The 23,348-nt window shown below is 45.1% G+C and overlaps 1 protein-coding gene across 4 annotated transcripts in view; it reads right to left on the bottom strand.

Annotated features, from left to right (window-relative positions):
* The window catches only part of zfhx4 (zinc finger homeobox 4), an 85,787-nt gene that overhangs the window by 42,400 nt on the left and 20,039 nt on the right, over window positions 1-23,348 (bottom strand). For all 4 annotated transcript variants that reach the window (XM_072689665.1, XM_072689655.1, XM_072689646.1 and 1 more), the window contains exons 2-4: window positions 19,557-22,171; window positions 17,936-18,438; window positions 1-199 (exon numbers count right to left, since the gene is read on the bottom strand). The exon at window positions 1-199 is cut by the window's left edge and continues 33 nt beyond it. In XM_072689665.1, the coding sequence (XP_072545766.1) occupies window positions 1-199; window positions 17,936-18,438; window positions 19,557-22,125 (3,271 nt within the window). In that variant the 5' untranslated portion in view covers window positions 22,126-22,171. The remainder of the gene's footprint in view (window positions 200-17,935; window positions 18,439-19,556; window positions 22,172-23,348) is intronic.

Below are 23,348 nucleotides of genomic sequence, written 5' to 3'. Positions count from 1 at the left end.
AAACATCAGCCAGGTTGTCCTCCTCCGGCGGCAAGCCCTGCTGGTGCAGCTGCAGCTTGCGCAAGCCCTCGTTCTGCTGGTGCTTGAGCGAGCGCAGGTGCTGCACCAGACTCAACTTGGCTTTGCTGGAGTAGTCACACAGCGCACAGTGGTAGGAGCATGAGTCCGAGCTACAGGCACTCTCTTGCTTCTGCAAGTGCTGCAATACGGTAGGAGGGGAAAACACAGGCGGGGGAGAGAAGGGAAAAAAAAAGAAGTCATTAGTCGTTATGCTTCATGTGGAATTACAGCTAGTCGGTTTGTCTCTCTGGCCAAGAAGAGCACCTACATGAACCAGATACTTCCCAGTTCCCTTTAATAACCTCCCTGACATGAAATGCATTCCTTCCAGCTTTGTCCCAAACATAAATACTGATAACAAAGAGAGATTGTCAAAAGCCCTGTACTTCAGTGGATGCTGCCTGATGAGGAAAGACAGACAAGCAAGAGGAAGAAGGGGAAGGGATGGAGCTAACATGTCTCAGTCTGGCATCACATAATCCAGGACACAGGAGTAATTCACCACGACAAAAAAGTCCAGCTTAACTTTAAGGCTGGCCTGTGCAACTTTAGGCAAGGGATAAGGAGGATGAAAGGAGATGGGATCTGGTGGGGGTAATTTACTACCTGAGCAGAGATAAAGAGAGGAAAACAAATCTACAGAGCAAACCTATAAAACTACTGCAGGCCGGCCTCCTTCATGCAGGATGAAAGACAGCGAGCCTGCTTGTGAACTACAGAACGCTATACACAGACCTACAATGTTAAAAATAAAGGTGCTAAATGGGTCTGGCGGAGTGAAGCCATAGGAGAACCACTTTCCAATACCTGTGGACAGTTCTTCGTTAACCAGCCGTTGGGTATGTCTGTAGTACCTTTAGTTAGGGACCATAAGTGGCCTATATTCCTTTGCAGTTGCTTGAAAAAAAGTTTAATAGAAATATGCTGCTGCTGATAAAGGGAATGTATTGCACTTTTAAAGGACAAAAACGGAACACAGGACTATGCTGAGCTTTTGTGGGTCCATTATCATTGTTTGTATCTTTGTAAACAAAAATGTACCTGTGCAATACCATGTAAAACCAAAACACCTTAGAACTGTAAGAGTGTGGTTTCTTAATATTTAAAGGGCAAAGGAACCTGCAAATTGTGCATACAAGCAGCCTGAACACATGCTGAAAAAATACTAATGAAGTAAACTTGTACTACATTTCAATCTTGTTAGACCTTCCAATGGCTTTGTTATTAATGTCATTCATACAGTAGTTTCAGGAGACGGAACCCTGAAATTTCAGTTAGTTAGTTAAAGTTCATTTGTCATGAAGATCCCACAGGATAAAAACGGCAAAAGCCATTTTCAAGTGGTGTAAAAAAAAAACCCTGTTGTTTTGATCTGAAGTTCTGACTTATGTTATGGTAGGTTATATATGTCAGGCTGGGTGAAGAAAGCCAATGATGTATTAACAGAATGCTAAACCCCCATGCCCCCCACCCCACTCTCTCTTTCCCCCTGCACAAAGGCCTCTGCTCCCTCAGGCCCCACTCTATGTGTGTGCATGTTTGTGTAAACTAACCCACAGGACCTCGGTCACCGCCATATTGCTGACGTTCAAGAACCCAGCTTACAGTGGCTAGCGATGCACTTACACACACACACATAAACACACACCAACAATGCGCACTTGGGTTTCATAAAAGCTAAGAGGAAATCCTGTGCCACTTTCTCATGCTAATTCAGTCACTGTTTACAGCTATTAGAGTGCAGTTCAGCGCCTCATTTCTCTCTCCATTATGGTGTCCACTGGGTCAGCTGGTTAGAACAAACTGAACAGCCTCCCTCCTCATGCACCCACTCACACCACAAAAAATGGGTTTCTTTAAGGGGCAACACACATGCACAGAGAAACACACACACACACACATACACACACACACACACACACACACACACAGGTAGCTAGTGGAACTTCCTAAGCTTGTTAATTCAGACAAGGGGCTCAAATAGAAGGCTGAGCACAGAGGGGGTGAGGCCGGAGAAAAACGGAGGAGTATTTAAACCGCGGCTTTGTGTGCGAAATCCGAACTGTCCAGCTTCACGCATTGTTCTTCGCAAGCCCGATGTGTGGCGAGCAGTGGGGGTCTTGCATTCAGAGCAGGCTGCCAATTGTGCGCTTTAATTTGGGCTAAAGTTTTGCATTAAAATTGTGCAGAGTTGCACCATGCAAGGCTTTCACACAGGCTGCACCCTGCCACCCACCGACACACACGCCCACACCTGTTTTTGTACCGTGTCAGGACGTGGGGTCATACATCTGTCCTACATATGCCTAAACCTAAAACGAACCCTAAAATTAACCTCAGCCACCAGAGAAAAAAATGGATTTTAGTTTCAAACAATAAAACATGGAGCTTTTTGTTAAAAGTCTCCAAGAACATGTTGTTGGTCAAGTAAATGTAGCCCTGTAGTTTTCTGGTTTTCCTACAAAGTCAGGACATTTTTGTCCTGAAGATCTACAAAAATAAACACACACTTAGACCCCCCTTCCCCCCCCCCACCACCACCACCCTGCTCTCTCCCAAAAGAAGCCCATCCCCCATCGCCATTCCCCGGGCAAGCCAAGCATATCAAGTGTGCCTACAGTACTCACAGGCTAATGAACAATGCACAAAAACAAAAGCGAGAGCGAGGCCTCCATTATCTGATCTTCCGCTGGAACACAAAACGGGCCTTCTCCGGGCCCTGGAGGAAGTGCCAGCCAGCCTGCAGGTGTGAGCTGCCTAAAAGAAAAGCCTTTGACTAAATAGATTCTTTGACTGTCAGGGATTAGAGTCATGGCACCAGTGGCAACACACATCTTTTCTTTTCTTTTTTCTTTCTTTCTATTTTTTTTTTCTTTCTTGAAAACTGCAGAATTTTTTCTCACGAGCCCGCAGGACTGCTCTCCGCAAGGGGCTCCTTCGTGGTCATTGAAACGTCTTAAGTTTTAATTAAGTTGGAGTTGTCAGAAGAAAGCTTTTTTGGCACAGATTCAGGGTCATTAATTACGGCTATCTTTGTTTCTTTCTAAAAGGGAGGGCCTCCCCAGACATTGTGAGGTTGCTGCTATTGCCTGCCTCCCTGCGGCCCACGGACTCTAAACACAGTCCAGCCCAGCAAATAAAGCTTTCAAAAGGGACTCTACTGAGTCCTCACATCAGCTACACTTAACACTGCAGGCCCACACTTCTGCCCTTAACTCCAAGTGCCATTGCCTAGAGGATCCAGAGCCATTGTTCGGTATTGGTTTGGAAGATGCAATTAAAAACTGCATAAAAATATATAATAACTGTCTCCTCCCATTAAACTTTATTTATATACAAGTACAATATTTCACCGAGCACAATCTCACCCTCCACCACCACTTAAGCCCGTCTCTCTCCCTGTTCTCAGAACCAGATGTCTGGACAACCTCTGAATCATTAATTGATTTTCAATACTTATACAGTTAGTGCAACAGCACATGGAACATTCCAGCCTGGCTCTATTAAGATGGGTTTCTGAGAAAAATAACAATATGATTCGTTCTCTCCGCATGATGACCAAACCATATTACGATTAATAACTATCGCTGATAAACAAGCATTTGCTCCAGGGCAAGCTGGCCGGCTATTGTGAGAGGTACACTCATGTCCTCACATTGCCTTATTTGAGCTTGTGCTCAATTTTACTCTGCTCTCGCAGCCTCCATTACTGGCTAATATGGAGTAGATTTGCATTGCATGTGAATGGGGCTGACCACAGTTCCTAAATTATTCTGGATCACAGTTATTGCTGAGTATCCATTTTCACAGTCCTAATAAAACACAATACAACCGAACTTGTCACATGGTTTAAGTACTAGACAGAAACAAACTGTCTACAATTTTTGAAAACATTAATATATTCTCAATCAGCAAATTCTTGGTTGTTTGTTCAAGGCCTATATTGAAATACAGTATTTTTCTTCTCCTTTTTATAGACCCCCTTGGCAACCACTCGAGGTGTTCTGAACCTCGGGTCCAGGGATTTCTGATTTATGAGGTTTAAACTTACCATTTTCAGTCGTTCCAGACTCGGGGAACGGTTATACACAGCCTGCAAAAATCAAAATGTTTGTGGCATCGTGTAACATACTCTACAACCCCCTCCGCACTCCACCTCCAAACGCCAGCGCACTCCCCTAAATGTCAGGAAACTGCTGGCAAGGGAGAGGAGCCCCATTTATAAAAGAATTCAGCCTCTCCGCACCCGAACCTTGTCGAGGAGGTGCATTAGAGCGCCAGAAAACAAAAAGGAAAAACAAAAGCTAGCAGATAAATCTTTCAAAGCTTCTGTCAAGCACTTAGGGAATAAGCGGAACTCTGAAATCCCTCCAAGTGTTGTTGTTGTGGGTGGCAAAAAGGCCCATCAACGACAATATGGGAGCACTCGTGTCTTTGATGGATAATTGTTCCGGATTAGCATTTGGCAAACAACCAAGTGTGGCAACCCCATGGGGACCAATCATTTTAGCTAACGCCTCGTCTCTGGGCACCCCTCAGCATGCCAGCGTGCCATGCCCTGCCCGTGCCACAGGCGTCGGGGGTCCCATGGAGGGTGGTCCGAAGGGGTGTGCCCCTCTCCCCCCCTACGCTCTCAGGGCCTAATCAAGCATCATATTGACGGCTCTGAGGGAAACGCTGCATAGTGCCAGACTGCCAAAACAATGCAAATCAAGGCGCGGGGGACCCCTCTTCACCTGTCAAAACCGAGCCCCAATTCCCAGGGAGCATGTTTTTTTTTTCCTTTCTTTCCTCCCCCTTCCCAACGTGACAAGGGGACTTATTTATTTATGCTGACTTCAATGATTACAAAACAGCTCCTCTCACCCTCACGTCTGCCTGTCTGCTGACGGCAGTAGGAGTTTGGTTGTAGCGCCCGCAGTGACAAACCAGACTCATTAGCCGCACTCAGAACGAGGTGAGGGGGCTGTTCGTTCGAATCTCTGTGCTAATTCCGCCCTATTCTGGCCCGCTCTCGCTGAGAAGGGGAAGGGGAAATGAAGGAAAAGAGAGAATCATTTCATCCCTAACCAAGGACAAATTAGGGCGTTCTGCACAAACATGCCTTTTTCCTGTCATTAACCATAAAAAAGAGCCAACTAATGAACACATACCTAAAATAAGCTGTGGCATAATTGCCCTGGAACCACATACTGCCGCAACTATTCCTTAATAACATGGTGCGGTGAAATGAAAACTGTATCTGTATCTATATGCATCAGCATTTTTTTTTCCTGTCGCTCCCCCCCCCTCCAAAGATGCCTTGTTCGAGCGCTTTCGGAACGACAGCAGTTTCCGGTGTTACTCCACGGCCCCCGCGAGTCAGGACAGAAAAAAGAGAGACAAGCAACAAAAGCTTGTTTTGTTCCTCAAAGCATTTTAAACACATACCAGCTTCACTTGGAGGCCAGCCAGGTATACAATTCCATCAATACTGACACCCCGCAAACACATGTTACCAGTAACTGCCTGCAGAAATAAATGAAATGCTATATCATGGGTGCTGTGGAAGTTGGCAACCTGACCAAAATTCTTCTGTGAGAGGTATGCCCCCTGCATTCCATTTTAGGCTCTTTCACAAGGCCACTGTCTTCTCTGCTGAACGTGCACAATGGGCCTGGAAAACCATCTTCTTTCTACCCCTGCTCTCTCCTTCTGCCTCTACGAATCCAAAGGAATGCATCAAAGAGCTCCAAATTGCCTCTACTATTTATTTATTTTTTTCCCCCCCTTCTCGAAATCCGTCCGGGACGTCACATGTAATTGTGGCTAGGGGTATTCGGCCAAGGCAGAGCCGTACTGGTTAGCTGCTTAGGTCATGTAACAATAATAATCATCCTTACAAATGGAGGCCAAAACGAGTAAGCGAATTAGCACAATGAGTCTTTCTGTGGCGTGCTCTTTCCCCCAGAGGTGGCTAATAGGCAGAGGAGCCGTAGAGGAGAGGCTGGACACACCCAAGGGTCTCTCCAGAAGAAACTAGTCCATAACTACCGCAAACATCCATGTACTGTAAAGCCTGTTATTTCCCAAAACCGCTCTCATATAAGTGGCCCAGGTCTGGGGTTACGTATGCTCCTATGTGTAAGGGCAATACAACATGGCGAGGGGAAGAAACTAAGTTACAAAATGAGTTCAGAACAGGTCTGTCTTGAGTACAGTTTACAATACTGCTTCAATTTAACTGACTGAATAATTTAGCTGTCACTTTACATGATGGTACTTCATATGTTAACTGTCTTACTGGCGTTACTGGTGCAGACAGAAACTGATTGACGCACCAAGTTTAAATCATTTATGTGTAATTTCCTATTTGTCATTCCATTTTATTAGCTGGTCATTTGAAGAACATTTGTTCTTTTCTTAAATTAACAAAATAAGCATTACTTGTATACTAGTATAACCCATAGTGACAGTCCAAGATCAGTATTGCTGAAGAAACGGCCTGGAAGTTAAACCCAATCAGTTTAAATCGGACCATGCTTGTAGCCTGTCCATGAGAACTTAACAGTTCATTCAAATGTTGGCTCGCTGGGAATGACCCAAATAGACCTCCTTAGGGATTACATCTTTCTATGAGGTTATTTGCTGGTCCAGGAAATACCCCCCCCCTCCAATACACACATATATGCATGACATTTTTGTACATGAGCCCTGCCCAGTGTACATATGTGTGCAAGCGTGTGTATGTCCATCAAGAGAGCGGACTGTGAGAAATGTCTTTTAACGATTTTAAAACGCTGATTGATTTGTGGTGCAATATTTCATTGATCGCTGCTAGCACTGATTCTCACTCACTCAGTCTTAAAGTAAATACAGCTCTGTGCTTTGGGAACGAACCATCCAGCTACTTCACACATACCTCACCCACAGTAATAGAACATGGAAGGAGACGGAGAGAGAAATATTTTCACAGGGAGCTAATGCTGTTGATCTGGAATGTATCATTACGCCTGACATAGTGGCTACGAGGCTGGGGCACTGCGAGTGCCTTATGAATATGGTACAATAGGACGCATAAGATGCATGACCTGCAGGATGTGAAGAAAATGCCATATTGTGACTATATTTTAATTTAATTTAATTTATATTTTAATATACTGCCTTGCAATACAGAAATAAAAACTTTTTTTTTTTCATCTGACCACCCAAATAATACTTGTGATTGGTCAGAAGGCTCATGTGCACATCGCAGCTCAGCAATATCAGTACCACAATTATGATAAACAAACGATATATTGTGCAGCTTTATTGCCCGGCTCTGTGCCTGAATCTAAGCCATTATTGCTGCGCTCACACTGGCCCTCTCTATGTGGAGTCTAAGAGATTGGCATGCAGTGGCATTCTCTGGTCACATGCCTGTCCCAATGGCCCACTGGCTGAGAGAAGACAGTCTGCTGCACACACTCAGGTCAGAAGGTCTGTGCTCGACTGTCATGACCTTCAAGCAAATGCAGGAACTGAATCAGAAAAACAACAAAGAAAGGGACTCTTGCATGCTTTTTTTCCCCTCACTGATGGTATCTCAAGGTGTTAGTGTGATCTGTGCATATTTTAGAGCAGGCTTATCGATTATCTATGCATTATGTACGTTTCTAAAATGCGAACAAGGCCCCATATTCTAAAAATCAAATTCGCAGCAAAGAATAATGTAATGGAATCCCCTTGTTGTTGATTTGCCACGAAGACAAAACTCTAGCCCTTCCGAGAGGAATAACCAGGCTTAAACGTGTAAGCAGGAGCGCCGGGGAATTACATCTGCATATCACCTCTCGCCTCAATAGTTGATATGGAAGATTAAGAAGTAGTGCTTAATCTTCACTCTGCTAATCCTTCCCACCGCAAAGACAGACACGAGTGCTCGTCCGCTCTTCAAATTGCCTTAAAAGAAAGCAAACTCCCAATGAAAATGGAGGTGTATTTATATTATGGTGATTTAAAATCTGTCGCCTGGACACTTATTTCCCATTAAATCCACTGACCTCACCATTACCCTTAAAAGCTTTGCTTGTCTTCAGCAGGAAGTGAAGAAGTCCAGAGGCTCCAGCGCCTCTGCACTTCAGCCTCTTCTTTCCATGATTTAATTTATCCATTTTTTTTTTCACAAGTTCAGCCAGATCAGCACAGACTTGACTTCCTCATCTAGCTGTGCTCAAATCGCTCGGAAAGGGCGAGTTATTTGGCCAGCTTGCCTCTTTCATATGGCTAGGCTCACTCTGTCTTCATGCCAGGAACAGAAACAAGGACGTTTCACAATTGCTAGCTGACCATAGATGTACGCTCAGCGTCCATAAACCCGTAACTGCATGGCAACGTGAACAAGGTGCAATTCATACTAATTCCTAACAGAGTAAAGCTGGAGCATTTGTTTATTCAAACTGCTGATAGTCCTTCACGCCTCACACAACACTGAGGTCACAGATAAACAAGCAGTTCATCCAAGGTAGGGATGGATTGATAATTAATTCCAACATGCTATCAAGATTAGCAATGCCTTTGAATCATCTAAGGGTAGCAACCCTCATCTTTCTAGAACTAAGCTTCTATTCTAGATGACCCCCACTCCCCACCCCACTGTCTCCTATCCTGCATCTCTCCATAATAAGGAGCCACTGTAAAGATGAGGCAATCCCCCACCACACACATATGATAAGGTGGTGAGGCAAGCCTTGGCCCTGGCCTGGTGCTTCTCCTTATTCATGCTTTTAAACACTGAAGCCTTTCATGTCCCATCTGCCTTTTCCCCTCTGACAACAGCGTGGAGGTTGGTCCGTGATTTGCATCCTATTAGTGAAGGAAAGGATAGTGGGAACGTGATGGAGGGGGAACACGTTTAAAGAGCCGTTTCTCCTCCTTTACTCCTCTCGGCCCTCAATGAAAGCACCTCTTAGGCAGAGCTTTGCATATTCCCTATGAGAAGTTACAGGAGACGCTTTTAACCTTTGCTTTCTCAAGAGGGCCCAGGCAAATAGCAACAAAGCACACAGACCGTACGCGCACACACACATACACACACACACACATAAATTCACTCACAGCTAAGTATATGCACAGGTAAGAAAGAGACAGCTAATTTGGGACATTTTAAGAACATCTGAATATGACAACACACCCACATCATCAAAAGTCTGTGGATCTGGCCTTCTCCTGACATTTCAATTTACCTGCTGATTCTTTTCTTCTTGTCTTAGGTAAGAAAACTGTAAACATAACAGCTGTTTGAGAGCAGCTTTAGGCTGAAATCGCTTGGCCAAAAGGCGATTTAAACACCAGAATTGTTCGACTGCTGAAAAGCTAGGTGTGCAAACTTTTGACAGGCAGTGTACAGCCACACAAAACTTGAAACACTCTTAAGCATATCAACTCATGCTGAAGTTTCAGATCTGTTTTCGGAGTGTGACAAGGTAAGCTGATATGACCAATACTGCTAAAGCTTCAAACCATGGTTTATGCAGTCATGGTCCATAAAAGGAAGGACATTGTTTTTTGTTGAAAAGGTTTAGCCATAGTCTGCATACCAGGGTCCACTCAACATACCGCTGGCCACTCTGAAGATTACTGAAATGTTTTCCTTTGTTCCCCACCAACAAATGGCAGAAACAAGCCAGTCCTGCATTCTAGCCTCAAATTCCACACTATACAATAACCAGCCCCGTTCTTCTCGGAAATCACAGCTATACTAGAAATTGTTGGCGCCATTGGCAAAAAAAATAGCTTCAATTTTAGTTCATATTAAATGTGAAAAATGAATAATTGCACATACTTAAGATTACTGAATGAGATTTACACCAGCAGTACCTATGATGGATGCCCCATGTGAGGAAACACAGCCAAAAGAAAAGCACGGTGCTTGCTAAACACATTTCTAGTGCACAACTAGGCTGTAACATGACCACCACACCACAGGCCACGCCTGAACATTGATCACCTACTATATTCCTCTGGTAAACATGTCAAGCGCTCCTCATTTGGAAATCAAACATCTTGTGGAAAGGTGCTGAATGCCCTTTACTGAGGTAATCAAATGAATCTGGCATACTAACTCAAGACTCAAGTTCAACATTCATTATCCACTGTCTTTAAGAAATGTAGACATCTTCTGCTTCTGCCATCTGCTTGCTGCAATGGCTTACGTGAGGGTGTTGGTAACAAATAAGCAATACAATCCATGACCACTGACCACAATGTACCACAATGCTGAGTTCAATTCCTATATAACCAGATGTCCTAGTGTGATGCACATGTATGGAACCCACCTCCAACATACCACCTTAAGCCAGACTGTTCTGCTATATTCTGTTGTCACTTAACCAAGGCCCAGGCAGAGGAGGAGGGGAAAACAATGCACATTCAGCAACAGAATTTTAATTCTGACACTAATGCACTGTACTAATGTTGGCTTTAGAAATGTTGGCCATCTGGCTGCCACAGAATGCTTTTAAGCAATTCCAACACTTTTGAAAAAACGATAATTCAACGGGTTAATTTAACTAAATGTGCTGAAAACTCATGAGCGTAATCCCAAACAAGTGAGTGGGACTTCTATCAGGTCTATTTCAAAGCATTAAGGATTACTAGTAGCAGTCTAATCCTGCTGAACCTAAGGGAGGTAAATCGTATTGTGTTGGAAATCCTGGCTGGGGAAGAACAGGAGGTTAAATGAGTTCTTTGCTCTGTAATCGAATATCACACACCACTCATCTATTCAGTGAGCACCTAATGTTTAAAATCAATTACCTGAGGAATGCTTTCTAGCTTTCGTTTACGCTAATGTGTGCAAAAACCACCACCGAAGAATGCTGTTCTGCCCTGACTATACTGTTTTGGGCCGTGGCGTTATTAGATGATATCAATATTGATCCTTATCCTAATCATTTTCACACGCTTTTGGTTCCATACAATAATGTAATGCCTTCATCATCTTTTGAAAAATTAGTTCACGAATAGGTATGCTGTGCTAGCTAGATATGTATGTTTGAGAAAAAGGTGACCATATGCCGAAAAAAAGTCAAAACTGAACTGCGAGTAGAAGCTCTGGGGAATTGGTAATGTCGAGGCATACATTTATCGTCCAATAATGCTTTCCAGGCAGACTTGCTCTATCTGTGTGTCTAGAGAGTTAAAACAAAGCCAATTACCTCCAGTCTGCTTTTTTTAACAAGAGTATCATATTATTGCAATTCAACTCCTTCCAGGGCTGGCCTTATCAGAGCTTGATGAGTCATCCTTTGTTAAGCCGGGCCCAAATCCCATGAGAAATGAACCGGGTGGAAGGGGGATGGAGGAAAAAAGAAAGAAAAAAGAAAAAAAAATGACAAACTTCTGCCACTCTTTGTTCACACCAGTGTGACGCTCCCTTTTGGTTCTGGGGAAGTCTATGTACCCCCTCCTCGTCTCCCCCTGCTCCCATACCTGTCAGCCTCAATAGCCTTCACAGTGGCTGCACACAGACAAATGGGCTGACCTGGCCGGCCTAGCTGACCCCAGGCCAGCAGGAAGATCACATCTGGTTATTAATATCAGAGCATCCTCAAATAGGGTCCCCCCCCCCCCCCAACTCCCCTCTACACTGCACCGGAAACAAAGTGAGAGAGGAGGGAGAAGGTGGGCTTCAATTAAGCACTGAGCAGCTAGTGTTGTCAATCAGCACCCGCCGGACCAGAGCCCATGGCCCCTCCGAGCGAGGAGATGACCATCTGCTTTCGGGTGCAGAAAAAAAAAAAGGGGGGGGGGGTCATATGAGGGGGGTTTAGGTAGGATGGGAGAAATTCCTATTAATATCTATGAGGATTACTAACAGCGGTAGGGGCTGGCTGAAGCCCTGGCTTTGTGTTTGCAGCCACACTTGTCTGTCTTTATGCTTTAATTATGCCCTCCCCCCATGCACAGCCCTCCCCTGACAGATTCCCATTGTAATCCCCCGTGCAGGTGAAAGACGAGAGTATTTGAATAATCTGGCCGCTCCACCGGGCAGAAGGAGGCAGAGGGAGTGCAGACACGCAGTTTATGCATGCAAGCAGCAAGTAAAACAAGCTGGTGTGGTTTGTAAGCTGGATTTATCTTTAGACCTGCATATGTGATTCATATATATGACTGACTGAAGTGGTCAATATGATATTTCTACAAGTGCAACACCCTTGCCTTTGTATTAAACAAAATAAGCAGCTGTATCTGAACAGTCTGAATATTTGTGGCGGTCAAGTGTGAAAAATTAGAGTAATTCTGCAGTAATTCATAACCAAAGTGTTGTTCATGAACTTACATGTAAATAAATTATGATATTTAAGTTATATTACTTGTTGGAGCTTCTGGCATGCTGGTGTGTTGCTATTGCTTAATGATGCTATCGGTTAACGATGACGATAACGTTTCAGCCTCTTCTCACAATCTAAATCTTAATATCAAGAAAATAGTAACCTGAGAAAGTGCTGTGCATATGTCATATGCTTGGTCTACACAGATCAGACTCTGGACCAGTATCACTCTAGCCAGTTTGGTCACCAGGAGTCCACCACTGACAGGAAGACAGATTCAGCGACATCTTGACTTACTCACATACCAATAAAATCTCTTTCTCACACCTCCCCTTTCATTTTGCTTTTAGAACTACTGCAGCACATGCAGTGCCAACTTTTCTTCAAAGATAGCACATAAAAAACAGATCTCAAGCAGGAGCAAGCTGACCAAAAATATCAATTGGCTATTGACAGGCTGTCACAAGAAGATGTAGTTATCAAAATGCTGCCTTTTTAAAGCACTCGAGGTCCTCTTCAGCACCGAAGGGTCTATAGGTGTGAGCAGCAGGGCAGTGATGATGTAGAAAGGGTTCTTAAATAGGGCTCTCCACCCGCTATGGACTATGCACAATGACTTTTTATGCAAATACACTCAACTCAATCTCCTGTCCATTCGACAATCACACCGGGTGAAATGACAGTCCGATAATTAGAGCTGCATATATATGGGGCATTTGATTTTCAAATGAGAGGGGTGTGGGGCTGACCTTCAGTAATGAGTGCGCTATAACTGCAGACTTAATAACGTGCCTATCAACTGGCGGCCATCTTGATTTTTTTTTTTTGGGGGGTGGGGGTGGTAGGGTTTACAGAGGATATATTTTCTTATATATGGCAAAAAATTGGAGGGGGTTAAAAAGGGGTTTCTTTTGATGAATCTGAAATTCCACTCTCCTCTCTCTCTCTCTCGCTTTCTCTCTCTCCTTCCCTCCACACCCCTCCCTCCTCCACTCGCTCTCTCCTCTTTTAATTTCCCCTCTCATTTCCCTGCCCCGACCAATGGTGTTGCCATCCGTATCATGGATAATGAGATGGGCTATCTGCTGCTCCCCCGGGGACAAGCTGTGGAGAGCCAGTGGCCCCAACGAAGCTGCCCCACTCCATCTCCCTGCCTGCCTCCACCAGAAAGATGAGCATTATACGTGCCTGGGCCCCTGTGGCTTCAAATGGGGGAGAGAAAGAGGGCGAGAGAGAGAGAGCGAGAGAGAGAGAGAGAGAGAGAGAGAGAGAGAGAGAGAGAGAGCGAGAGCAAAAAATACTGACATACAAGACATACAAAGAGAGAGTCAGTGGGAGGAGGGAGAAGGAGAAAGATAGAGAGAGAGTGGAAGAGCAAAAAAATACAAATATGGAAATGATATGGGGGGCTCTAGACAGACAGAGCATTCTGCTTGACTGATGACGGATGCCCTAGGACAGGGGGTTGGGTGCTATAATTAAGCAGTTCATAGCTTCTGACTAGAATATGGGGGATATGTACACTGGACATCCCTAAGGGCAGTACACTAACACAATACTTAAACATTTTTCATTCTCATTTGTTGATGCTGGTACATAAACATATAAAATGCTCCATGTGACATCTACAGGATTTATAATTATGTCTGTCGGGATAAAAATGCAGTAAATAAATGATAAATATATTTCAGTGCAGTAGCGGAGCAAACCTGTAAATATCAGTCACATCTAAACACATTCACAAGATTATTAATCAGCTGATTCTGAGAGCATTCCCATATATTGGTGAAAAAAAGACAATGGCATATATGGCTGACATCCAATCCCTGACTTGTTTCTTTAGAATTTATGCAGGTATTATACATCGGTTGTTGTTGTTGTTGTTGAAGTCTCACTGTAATTGGTCTAAATCTGTCGTTGTTGATGCAGTATATGCAGTACTAATGATACAGGATACTTAGAAAAGTGTACAGTGATGTCATTTATCAGGATAACTATAATACATATTGCCCACCTCTAGACATTCCTATACCACACACACACACACACACTTTCACCATCCGCAAGAAACAGAGAGAGAACGAGAGAAAGAGAGCAGACAGACACAGAGAAAGGGAATGACAGGCAGAGGTAAAGAGAGTGAGTAGAAGGGGTCCAGCTGATGAACAGGTGCAGTTTGGTATTTTACTTTCTCGCTTGGGCTTTTCTGACACACTGACCATGAACATTCTTGGCTTTAAATGACCCAAATGCCCGGTGCAAATCCTCTCTTTGGAGCAACACATATTTCCTGCCATTTCCTAACCGAGCGTTACTCTGCCTTTGAATGGTCTTGACAGATTTACACCGTCCCACATCTGCCTTTATTTGAGTGTTTATTATTAATAATTATATTACGACCATATATCACTATTATAGCGAATTATAGTTAAATCCAAATACTAACTGAGGCCAATTTTGAGTATGCAACATTGCCTCTATTTTTAATAGATGAGTTACTTTGTTTTAGAAAAAAAAAACGCCTTGCTCTACAGCAGCGTTAGCCTATGAGAACCTAAAGCCTCTAGCTTCTACAGGCAGGGAGTGCTGTGCATTTACTTGCTGTGCGCTTGCAAAAAAAAGAACTGCTTGTACTGCTAATGCAATTTGCTTTTTTCCTCTTTAAAGAATCCTACGATGCGAATTCCCCTCTGAAAAATTCTGGTGGTACAAAGCAGTAATAAAATACTGAATATGCGTTTTGTTTGTATCTTCAATCATTTCTCAGCCATAAAGATATTCTGTATTCCAGGACCATATGGAAAGGTCATCAACACTTTGTTCTTTTGTGTGCCCGGCCAAACTACCCAATCCCATGAGCCTTTCACCTTTAAACATAAAAGAAGAGGTGTTTTCTGGTCAAATAAAGAAATCTCTCTTTTCTTTCTTTTTCCCCCCTCAAACTTTACTACCATATGTCTATGAGTGAAATAGTCTGATCTCTGCCAAATGCATTAAAAGGCTGCATCTGTAAAACAGATTTCCCTTCCCAGCGTAAAAAGGTAGGGGCAGGAAGAGATGAGGCGGGCAGGAGCGCAGGACGAACCCTTCGCCCTGTCCTTGTCAAAATGGACGCTACTTTCCCTCCATCATTTAATGGCCGTTCTGCCGAACGCCGTCAGATAGAGAGAGCTGCTGAGATCCACTCAACCATTTTTTAGGCTCATTCACATTCATATCCTCGCGTTAGGCTGCCTCCCTTGATCAGCCCCGCCAAAATAAAGCTTTGATGAAGTTGCCTCATTGTTTCCCTTGGGATTAAACTACTTACTTTCAAATGTCAAAGAAAGAGTGGCCTTTGTCATGCTTGCTGTTGGATTTACCGACACATAACCCCAAAAAGAATGGCACCATTTTAATCCCTGCTCTCCCCACAACAGCCACCTGCTAGTTTCATTCGGCAGTATGGGTTAAAAAGGCATTACTGACCATGCTCTTACTATGCAGGCTAAGATGGTCACTGCTTTTACCACTTGATAATAAATAACATTCATTAGTACAGGAATTACAAGAAAAGGCTAAGAATGATACTGGAAGTCTGCTTGACTGTTTGGAGTCCTTGTCTTTCTAAAGGGCTGGACGGCTGATCTAGATAACATCTGGATAAATTGAATGCCAATCAAAGAAAGAGAAAGCCTAAATAAGCAGTGACCCACTCACACACGTGAGTGCACAAACAAACTTTCATCCTTGCAAACTGCACCCACAGCCATGTCTCTGCATGCAGCAACAACCACAGGCTATTGAGATCACGACTAAGCTAGGCCTTTCTCACCTCCTAATCTTCAGTCTACTTGTCTTCCAACATGATCTCAAATGCTCTTTGTTGCCATGGAATCCTTTTTTGTTTGCTTAGAGAATTAGCTGAGCTCTCTCGAAAAAAAAAGGGAAAAAAAGTTTTAAACTGCTAAGGATTTCAAAACATTCCCATGGACAGGGTCTTTAATGCCAGGCCTCAAAATTCCACATGCGATTCTTTTCGGGCCTTCATTTGGCTCATGCTGACTTCACTCGTTGGAGGATTTGCTCTTTGTTGTTCAGTTACTAATGCCACATCACTAACATTGTGTGAATGCATGAATAACGTTATGAGTAACTCACACCCCCACATTATTTTCTGTCTTTTTTAAGCAGGCTTAATAAGGTAAAAAAAAAGGTTAAATGAATATTCTTGGAAGGCCCCTTCCCTACACATTTCATTTCTTTCTTTTTTTTGGTTCTAGCCTGCTAAAAGGCCCCTCAGAGAGGTTACTACCTTCATTCTGAGTCAGGGTAATAAAATCGTAATTCATTATTACGATTACAGACCTGCCAATTCCGTATGCAGTCTAGCCATTGTCAGTTGCTAAATTAACTTTTCTAAATATACAGCCAAGGCCGGCTTACGCGCACACTTTGCCAAAAGTGACTGAGGCTGGTCAATAGATCCTCATTAAGTTAATATAGTTTATCCAGAGAAGTCCACTAATGAGTCTGGGATGTGATGCGGGTCTATGATTTCAGGATGTCAGTATTATTGTTTCAGGCAATCACACCAAGCCAGTAAGTCAACACCCGAAAGCACTTAAGCGCAGGATGAGACTACAGTGGCCAAGGCCTAGTCGGCCTGCCCCCACCCTCCCTGCTGCGGGCTGTGTGTATCGGCTATCCTTCCCCAAGCCTGGAGCAGAGCAGCCAGATATGAACCCGCAAATCACCAGGAGAATATTCGGACATCCAAATGATTCATGAAGCCTTTCAAAAGACAGCAGAATCCACAAGGCACGTTGAAAATAATCACAACTCTGTCACCTATTTACAATCGCACGCAGACTCCTACAGAGGGACTTTTTACATCCTAAGACACACACCTGGCCGCACCTACACACCCGCAATTAGTCACCTGCTTACATGGTGTTTACAAGCTCCTGAGAGTAGCCCTTATTTGCAGGTGACAAAGCAGATTTTCGGTGAGGTAAGGCATCCTGAAAACAACCGAATACCAAATATCAGCCCACCTCGCTGCCTCACTATTGATATTTCTGACAAGAAATTCAATTAGGTTTGATTTTCGAAAGGCATCATGTAAATAGGCTGACTGGCACGTCCCTGCCTGCAGCGTCTTTACAGGAAAGAGAGAGGGGAGAGTGGGAAAGGGTGACCGTGGAGGGCCAAATCAAATTTACAGCTCGGCTAATGACATTTGACATCATAAAAAACAAAGGTGCTGGAAAACAAATAGCCTGTATTTACCTGCCCTCGACCACAAGCACTGAATCAGCTCTCTGTCTCAGGCCACTGCACTAGCCATTGTCCATTTACCTTAGCTACATTATGGGGCATAATGGAGAAGGATAATGTACATACTCCGTTTTACATTTAACAAATCAGCCTACAGCACGTACTGTGTGTGGGCTGGGTGGAGCAAGAACACACACACACACACACAGACATACACATACGGAGTGACATGCATACGCACACACGTGGGCAGGCACACACGCATATACACAGAGATTAGTGAGGTATCAGATGAGTAAGGCTGAGGGTGAAAAGGCCCTGACCTTGTAGAGCTTGAGCGCTGCCTCATGCCTCTGGTTGGTGGTGTGCAGCCGCAGCTTCTCCACGCTGTTGCTGTAGTAGTCACAGGCATTGCACTTCAGGTGCACAGGGTTGCCGATGGCGATACACTTGAGGCGCCACTGGTTGGCTTTGCCCCCTTCCTTGATGTGGGCGACCAGCTGGTACTTCTGCATGTGCTTGTCGGTCTTGCAGTGAAGCTGGAAGTTGGCCTTGAGCTGCGTGTTGTAGTTGCACAGCTTGCACTGGTAGACGTCGCCCATCACGGCCCTCCACTCGTCCTCCGGGAGCAGGCGCTCGGCCGCCACGTGGGCGCTCAGGGCCTCCAGGCTGTCCGAGGTGAATTTGTTGCACACCGCACACTGGAAGAGCTTCAGCAGCGGGTCGCTGATGCAAGGCGACAGCTCCCCAGCAGAGAGGACAGACAGGTCATCACCCATTAGCTGACCACTCGCGAGACGCAGCTCTGCCTGTAGCTCATTATTTACTGCAGGGAGGTAGAGAGACAGATATAGAGCGAGAGGGAGAGGGAGAGAGAGAGAAGGGGAAGGTGGTAGTGTGAGAGGTAGGCAGAAAAGGTTTTTTAAATTATTAAATAAAATTAAAACACAGCTGAGAGAAATGAGTGTAGGGCATTCACACAAAGGGATTTGATAAAATAAAGCCTCGGTAAGGAGTATGGCTTCTATAAAGCCTTAACTATAAAAAGCTGTAATAGGATTGAATCAGGATCAATTACAATCATCCCTTTCAACTTCTAAACTCCCTCATCAGATAGCTTTAATTACTCCTACCGGGCATGTCATTCCTGAGTTTGTACTGTTTTTTTCACCCTCTTCTAAAGACATGAAAGTTGATCAATACAAAAGAGCCTCTGCCACAATGTGAGCCCTGAACAAAAAGCAGATCGTCTTACATTTGTGTAATTGTAATTTATTCCTTTAATCTCCTCACGTTTTTACACGTAGGCTGGATCAGTTATCCACATGCTGAACAAAATATATAACAAACTGCAAAGTCAATAATTACAGCAGTTTGTGATGTGGGACAACTTGTCTGCAGTCTCCCAGACCAAAAATATATGTGCGGATGCTGTCTGACTAAGGGACAAAGAATTCACAAAAAACAATAGTTCTTGACAGGCTAATATACATGTGTCAGCTCCTACTAAATGTTAAGGAACAAACATGCTGAGGGACATTTGTTTTCAGCACTGAGAAAGCAAAGGCTGAATAAGCTCTGACCTAAAGCTTGTGAGTGGGGATGAAAGACTGAGAAAGCTGCTGCCGGGTCATTGTGGAAGTTCCACGGGGAATCTGCTCCATACAGTCAGTGTTTAGATAAGATTTTTCAGAGTGGGGATGGGGGGTGGAGAAGGATTAAGCTGACTTAAGAAAATTAAGAATGAGAGATTAAGAATAATTCCCATGTGGCAGCTCATAATCATTTTTTTAATCAAGGCCCAGGTCGGGAGAAGGATACATTAATTGGAAAAGTGATGAAGGCAGGCACCGAGAGAGGGGAAGGGAGGGGAAGGACAGGGAGAGCAGAGGGAAAGGGACAGACGAAGAGGAACAATAAACACAAACACAAAAAACTACACACCAAGCCCAGGAGCCAGAGCAGCAGCGGCAGCACTGGGATCCATCTGGAATGGGTTGATCATCAGCTGCGGGTCTGCGTGGTTCTCCAGCTTCATGCCTGTCAGACCAATGTTCTGGGCCAGGTAGTACTGGTAGAGCTCAGCCTCAGCCGGCGCTAGACCCAGATGCAGGTTGTGCTGGATTTGCTTCATGTTCTGCTGCAGGAGCATCATGTTGTGCATGTGCTTCTCACTGGTCATGTGAATGCGCAGGTTGCGCGCCACATTGGTCTCGTAGTCGCACACCTCGCAGCGCCATGTGGGCTTCTGCTTGGGCTTGGAGGGTGAGGGTGCGCCACAGCCAGCCACGCTGGCCCCGGAGACAGGCGGTGCATGGTTGTAGACAGGCTCTGGGCCACCGTTCTGAAGGTTCTGTACGTTGTTGAGGTGCTTGTCTGACTGCATGTGGATGCTGAGGTTGCCCTTGGTGGTGGTGGAGTAGTTGCACACCTCGCAGCGGAACGGCTTGTAGCCGCATGTGTAGCTCTCACCCCGGGCCAGGCGTGGATGAGCCTGTCCCGTGCGGCAGTAGGCGCATGAGCCGCCCGACTCGGGGTGCTTCTCCTTCATGTGGGCGTCCAGGGTCTGCTGGTACTTGTAGTGCCAGTTGCACTTGGGGCACTTGAGCGTCTTGCAAGAATTGCGCGAGTGCATCATGGTCATGTGTCCACCCAGAGAGCGTGAGGACCCCAGAACAGTGTCGCACTTGGGGCACTCGATGCCGCTGCCTGGGGAACCTTCGGCAGGACCAGGCGTTCCAGGTGTTCCAGGCGTGGCGGCGTGCTGGTGCAGAGGGCCAGGACTCTCGTCGTCTCGTCGCATTAGGTCAAGGGGGTGAGAGGGCGGCGTGCCATCTCTGCCACCATTTGAGTCACTGTAGTCCTTGCTGCCACCACTGCAGTTGGCAGAGTCACTACTAACAGAGTCCCTGCCCGCGGCGGCCTGCTTAGCCTTCTCTAGGTCATCGGAAACAGTCACGGAGGAAGAGGAGTTACCCCTTTCTGTAAATTTTAGCACGCTGGACGATAAAGGAGAAATGCTTTGGTTTAAGAGAGGGAAATCTTTGCTACTGGTACTGTCCATCAATTCACCAACACCGTCTTCATCAAGCTCATTTAAGTACATGTCTTCATCCTCCTCAGCGTCAATTGCGTCTCCGGGCTCACTTTTGATGGGGAACTCCCCATTTGAATGCAAAGTGCTAGCGTCCTTCTGCCGCTCACAGTTGCTCTCCTGGTCCCTGGCCCCGGGCGACGATCGCTGGAGGGAAGCAGAGCTAATGGGAGACTTAAGCGCCAAGGCGCCCCCAAGGTTCATCTCAGCCTTTGGCATCTGGGTACTCCTGGGTGACTGGTCTGCAGAGGAAGAAGCCGAGCTGGCACTTCCCTTCAAGAAGGCGAAACCGGCCTGCAAGGAATCGCCGTTCTCCGCATGGAAGGCATTCCAAAAGTTGCGAATGCCTGGATCAGGGCCCATGAAGTTTGCAGTAGAAAAGTGGGGTAACACGGCATTGGATTTTTTTGGTTCCAGAAAGCTTATAAGAGGTTCTTTGTCTTTGCCAATGCCCTGTATGATGGCAGAGACATACTTATTACTAAGGAGCTTCTGCTCCTCCTCGTTGAGGGTCATCCGATGATCATGCACAGCATGGGTTACAAATGACCTACTATAACCAAATGACAGCTTGCACAAGAAACACATCAGAATGGGTTTCCTCTTCCCATCGCTTATGCAACCATCAAATTTGGACAAGTCCACATTGTTAGGAACATCTTTGGACACACAGGAGTTTTTGGCTGCGCCATCAATGGTAAGATAGTCTTTTTCACTCTTGTGTCGGAGATCGTAGACACGGAAACTGTGCAACACAGGACCAACTCCTGCTAATGCTGAGGTATTTGGGAAAGCCTGATCGGCCGTAAATGTTTTCCCGAGGGATGAAGCAATGTGAAATGTATTGATCACCTGTGGATAAAAGGACATAGGGGCAGTGGCAGACTGCTCAGTCTTGTCCCCTGCAGCAGTTTGGGAGTTTGGAAACAGTGCTGGGGAAAAGAGGCTTTTGACGCCTGACTGGGCGTTCTGGCCACTTTCTTTGGAGTCCTCAAGAATGAAAGCTGAGCCATCAGGCTGGTAAACTATCTCTCCTGTCAGGTTCTCCACATCGCTGTCCTCAAGGTCACTGACCTCGCTCTCGTTCTCGTCCTTCAGAAGGGGAAGGCGGGCGTTTGGGCAGTGGTGCTCCATGTATTTTTGTAAACTTGAGAAAGAAGTGGCACATTCGTTGCAAGGGATCTCTTTAGTGGAGGCGCCCGGGGTAGCAGCTGCATTCTCTGCACTCAGTCCCGATGCAATCTTTCGCCGGCTCTCGTCCGTCCTCAGGTTGTCATCCGCAGGGCTGTTTTCCTTGTCAGGCTCCATCCCAGGGACTTTCTCTGGCACCTCATTATCAAGATGTGGCGTTTCACGTAGCTTTGATATCTTCTGCCCATTTTCCTGCCTTGAGAGAGAAGGGGAGTCACAGGTTTCCATGGCAATCGCTACATGGGGATCTCATTTCATCCAGCCTGTCAGGGACCTGCACAAAAAGAAACAATAGAAAAAAAATACAAAACAAAGAGAAAACTGTTTAGAATATATTTATACTATACATTTATGACCTTTCAAACCATCAGCTCACGCTTTATCAACACTACTACACAACAACTGCTCGTGCATTTTTTGTGCATTAGCTTATTCAAGAGACATACAGATAGAGACCTAGATATGACTTCTTATACAGCATAATACTATAAATGACCCAGGGAAGTTGAAATTAAGTTTGTAAGTGGTTATTGGATACAGATTCAGAGTTATTCACACATCAATTGAAGTGAATGTTAAAAAGAAAGCTTTCAAAAAGCAACTAAGCAAAGTCCTAAAATCAATTTTACTCCATCATAAAAGCAAGCCTCTTCACCACCCCATCATGATCACAAAAAGTGGTCTGCAGGGAGATGGCCGACCAAATTCAAATCATCACCACTTTGGTTGGGAGAGCGGTACCTCTTTGGTTCCTGTGTTACTCAGTAAATCAGCTTACTCCAAATCTTCCCTCTGAAAGATCCCCCAGCAGGTATCTAACAAGCCCTGATTAAGCGCCCATCCGAATTCCAGCCCACGCTCTGGCCTGACGGGCAACCCAAACTCAAATTAATATTTAGCACACCCAGTCCAATCACCCTTGAGGGACCGTCCAGTGATTTCTTTTTTTTTTCATTTTCTTTCCTTGACTGCTCAAAAAAATAAATAAAATAAATAAATAAATATATAAAAATCCTAGCACATAAAGAACACCATTTGAAATACCATTGCGATGTTATCAATCCTGGAAGGCTGCCCATCTTTCAACCGTCACTGCTTCAATCAGGCCCTCTCCAGGCTTTCACAAATCATACGTGCGCCTCACTGATGAAAATCCTTCAATCATTTTTTTTCTCTCTCTCTCTCTCTCTCTCTCTCTCTCTCTCTCTCTCTCTCTCTCTCTCTCTCTCTGCAGGGCTGGAATCACAGACAATTCATTCCCTGTGAGCTGGAGCCCCGACCCAGTGCCCTGGACATTTCTCTTGGACAGCGGAGCATCCATAGTGCAGGGGAGCATGTATCTAGCATGCTCAGGCCTGATGGGAGCAGCCCGGGCAGAACGGAGTGAGGAGTCCGCCTGAGACCGAGCTGCTGCAGGTCTCCAGCAGGGCAGTGGCAGGGTGTTAAAAACA

This window comes from Salminus brasiliensis, chromosome 1, assembly GCF_030463535.1.
Source record: "Salminus brasiliensis chromosome 1, fSalBra1.hap2, whole genome shotgun sequence".
NCBI lineage: Eukaryota > Metazoa > Chordata > Actinopteri > Characiformes > Bryconidae > Salminus > Salminus brasiliensis.
Note: the sequence above shows the minus strand (reverse complement) of the source record. Positions and strands in the feature narration are given on the sequence as shown.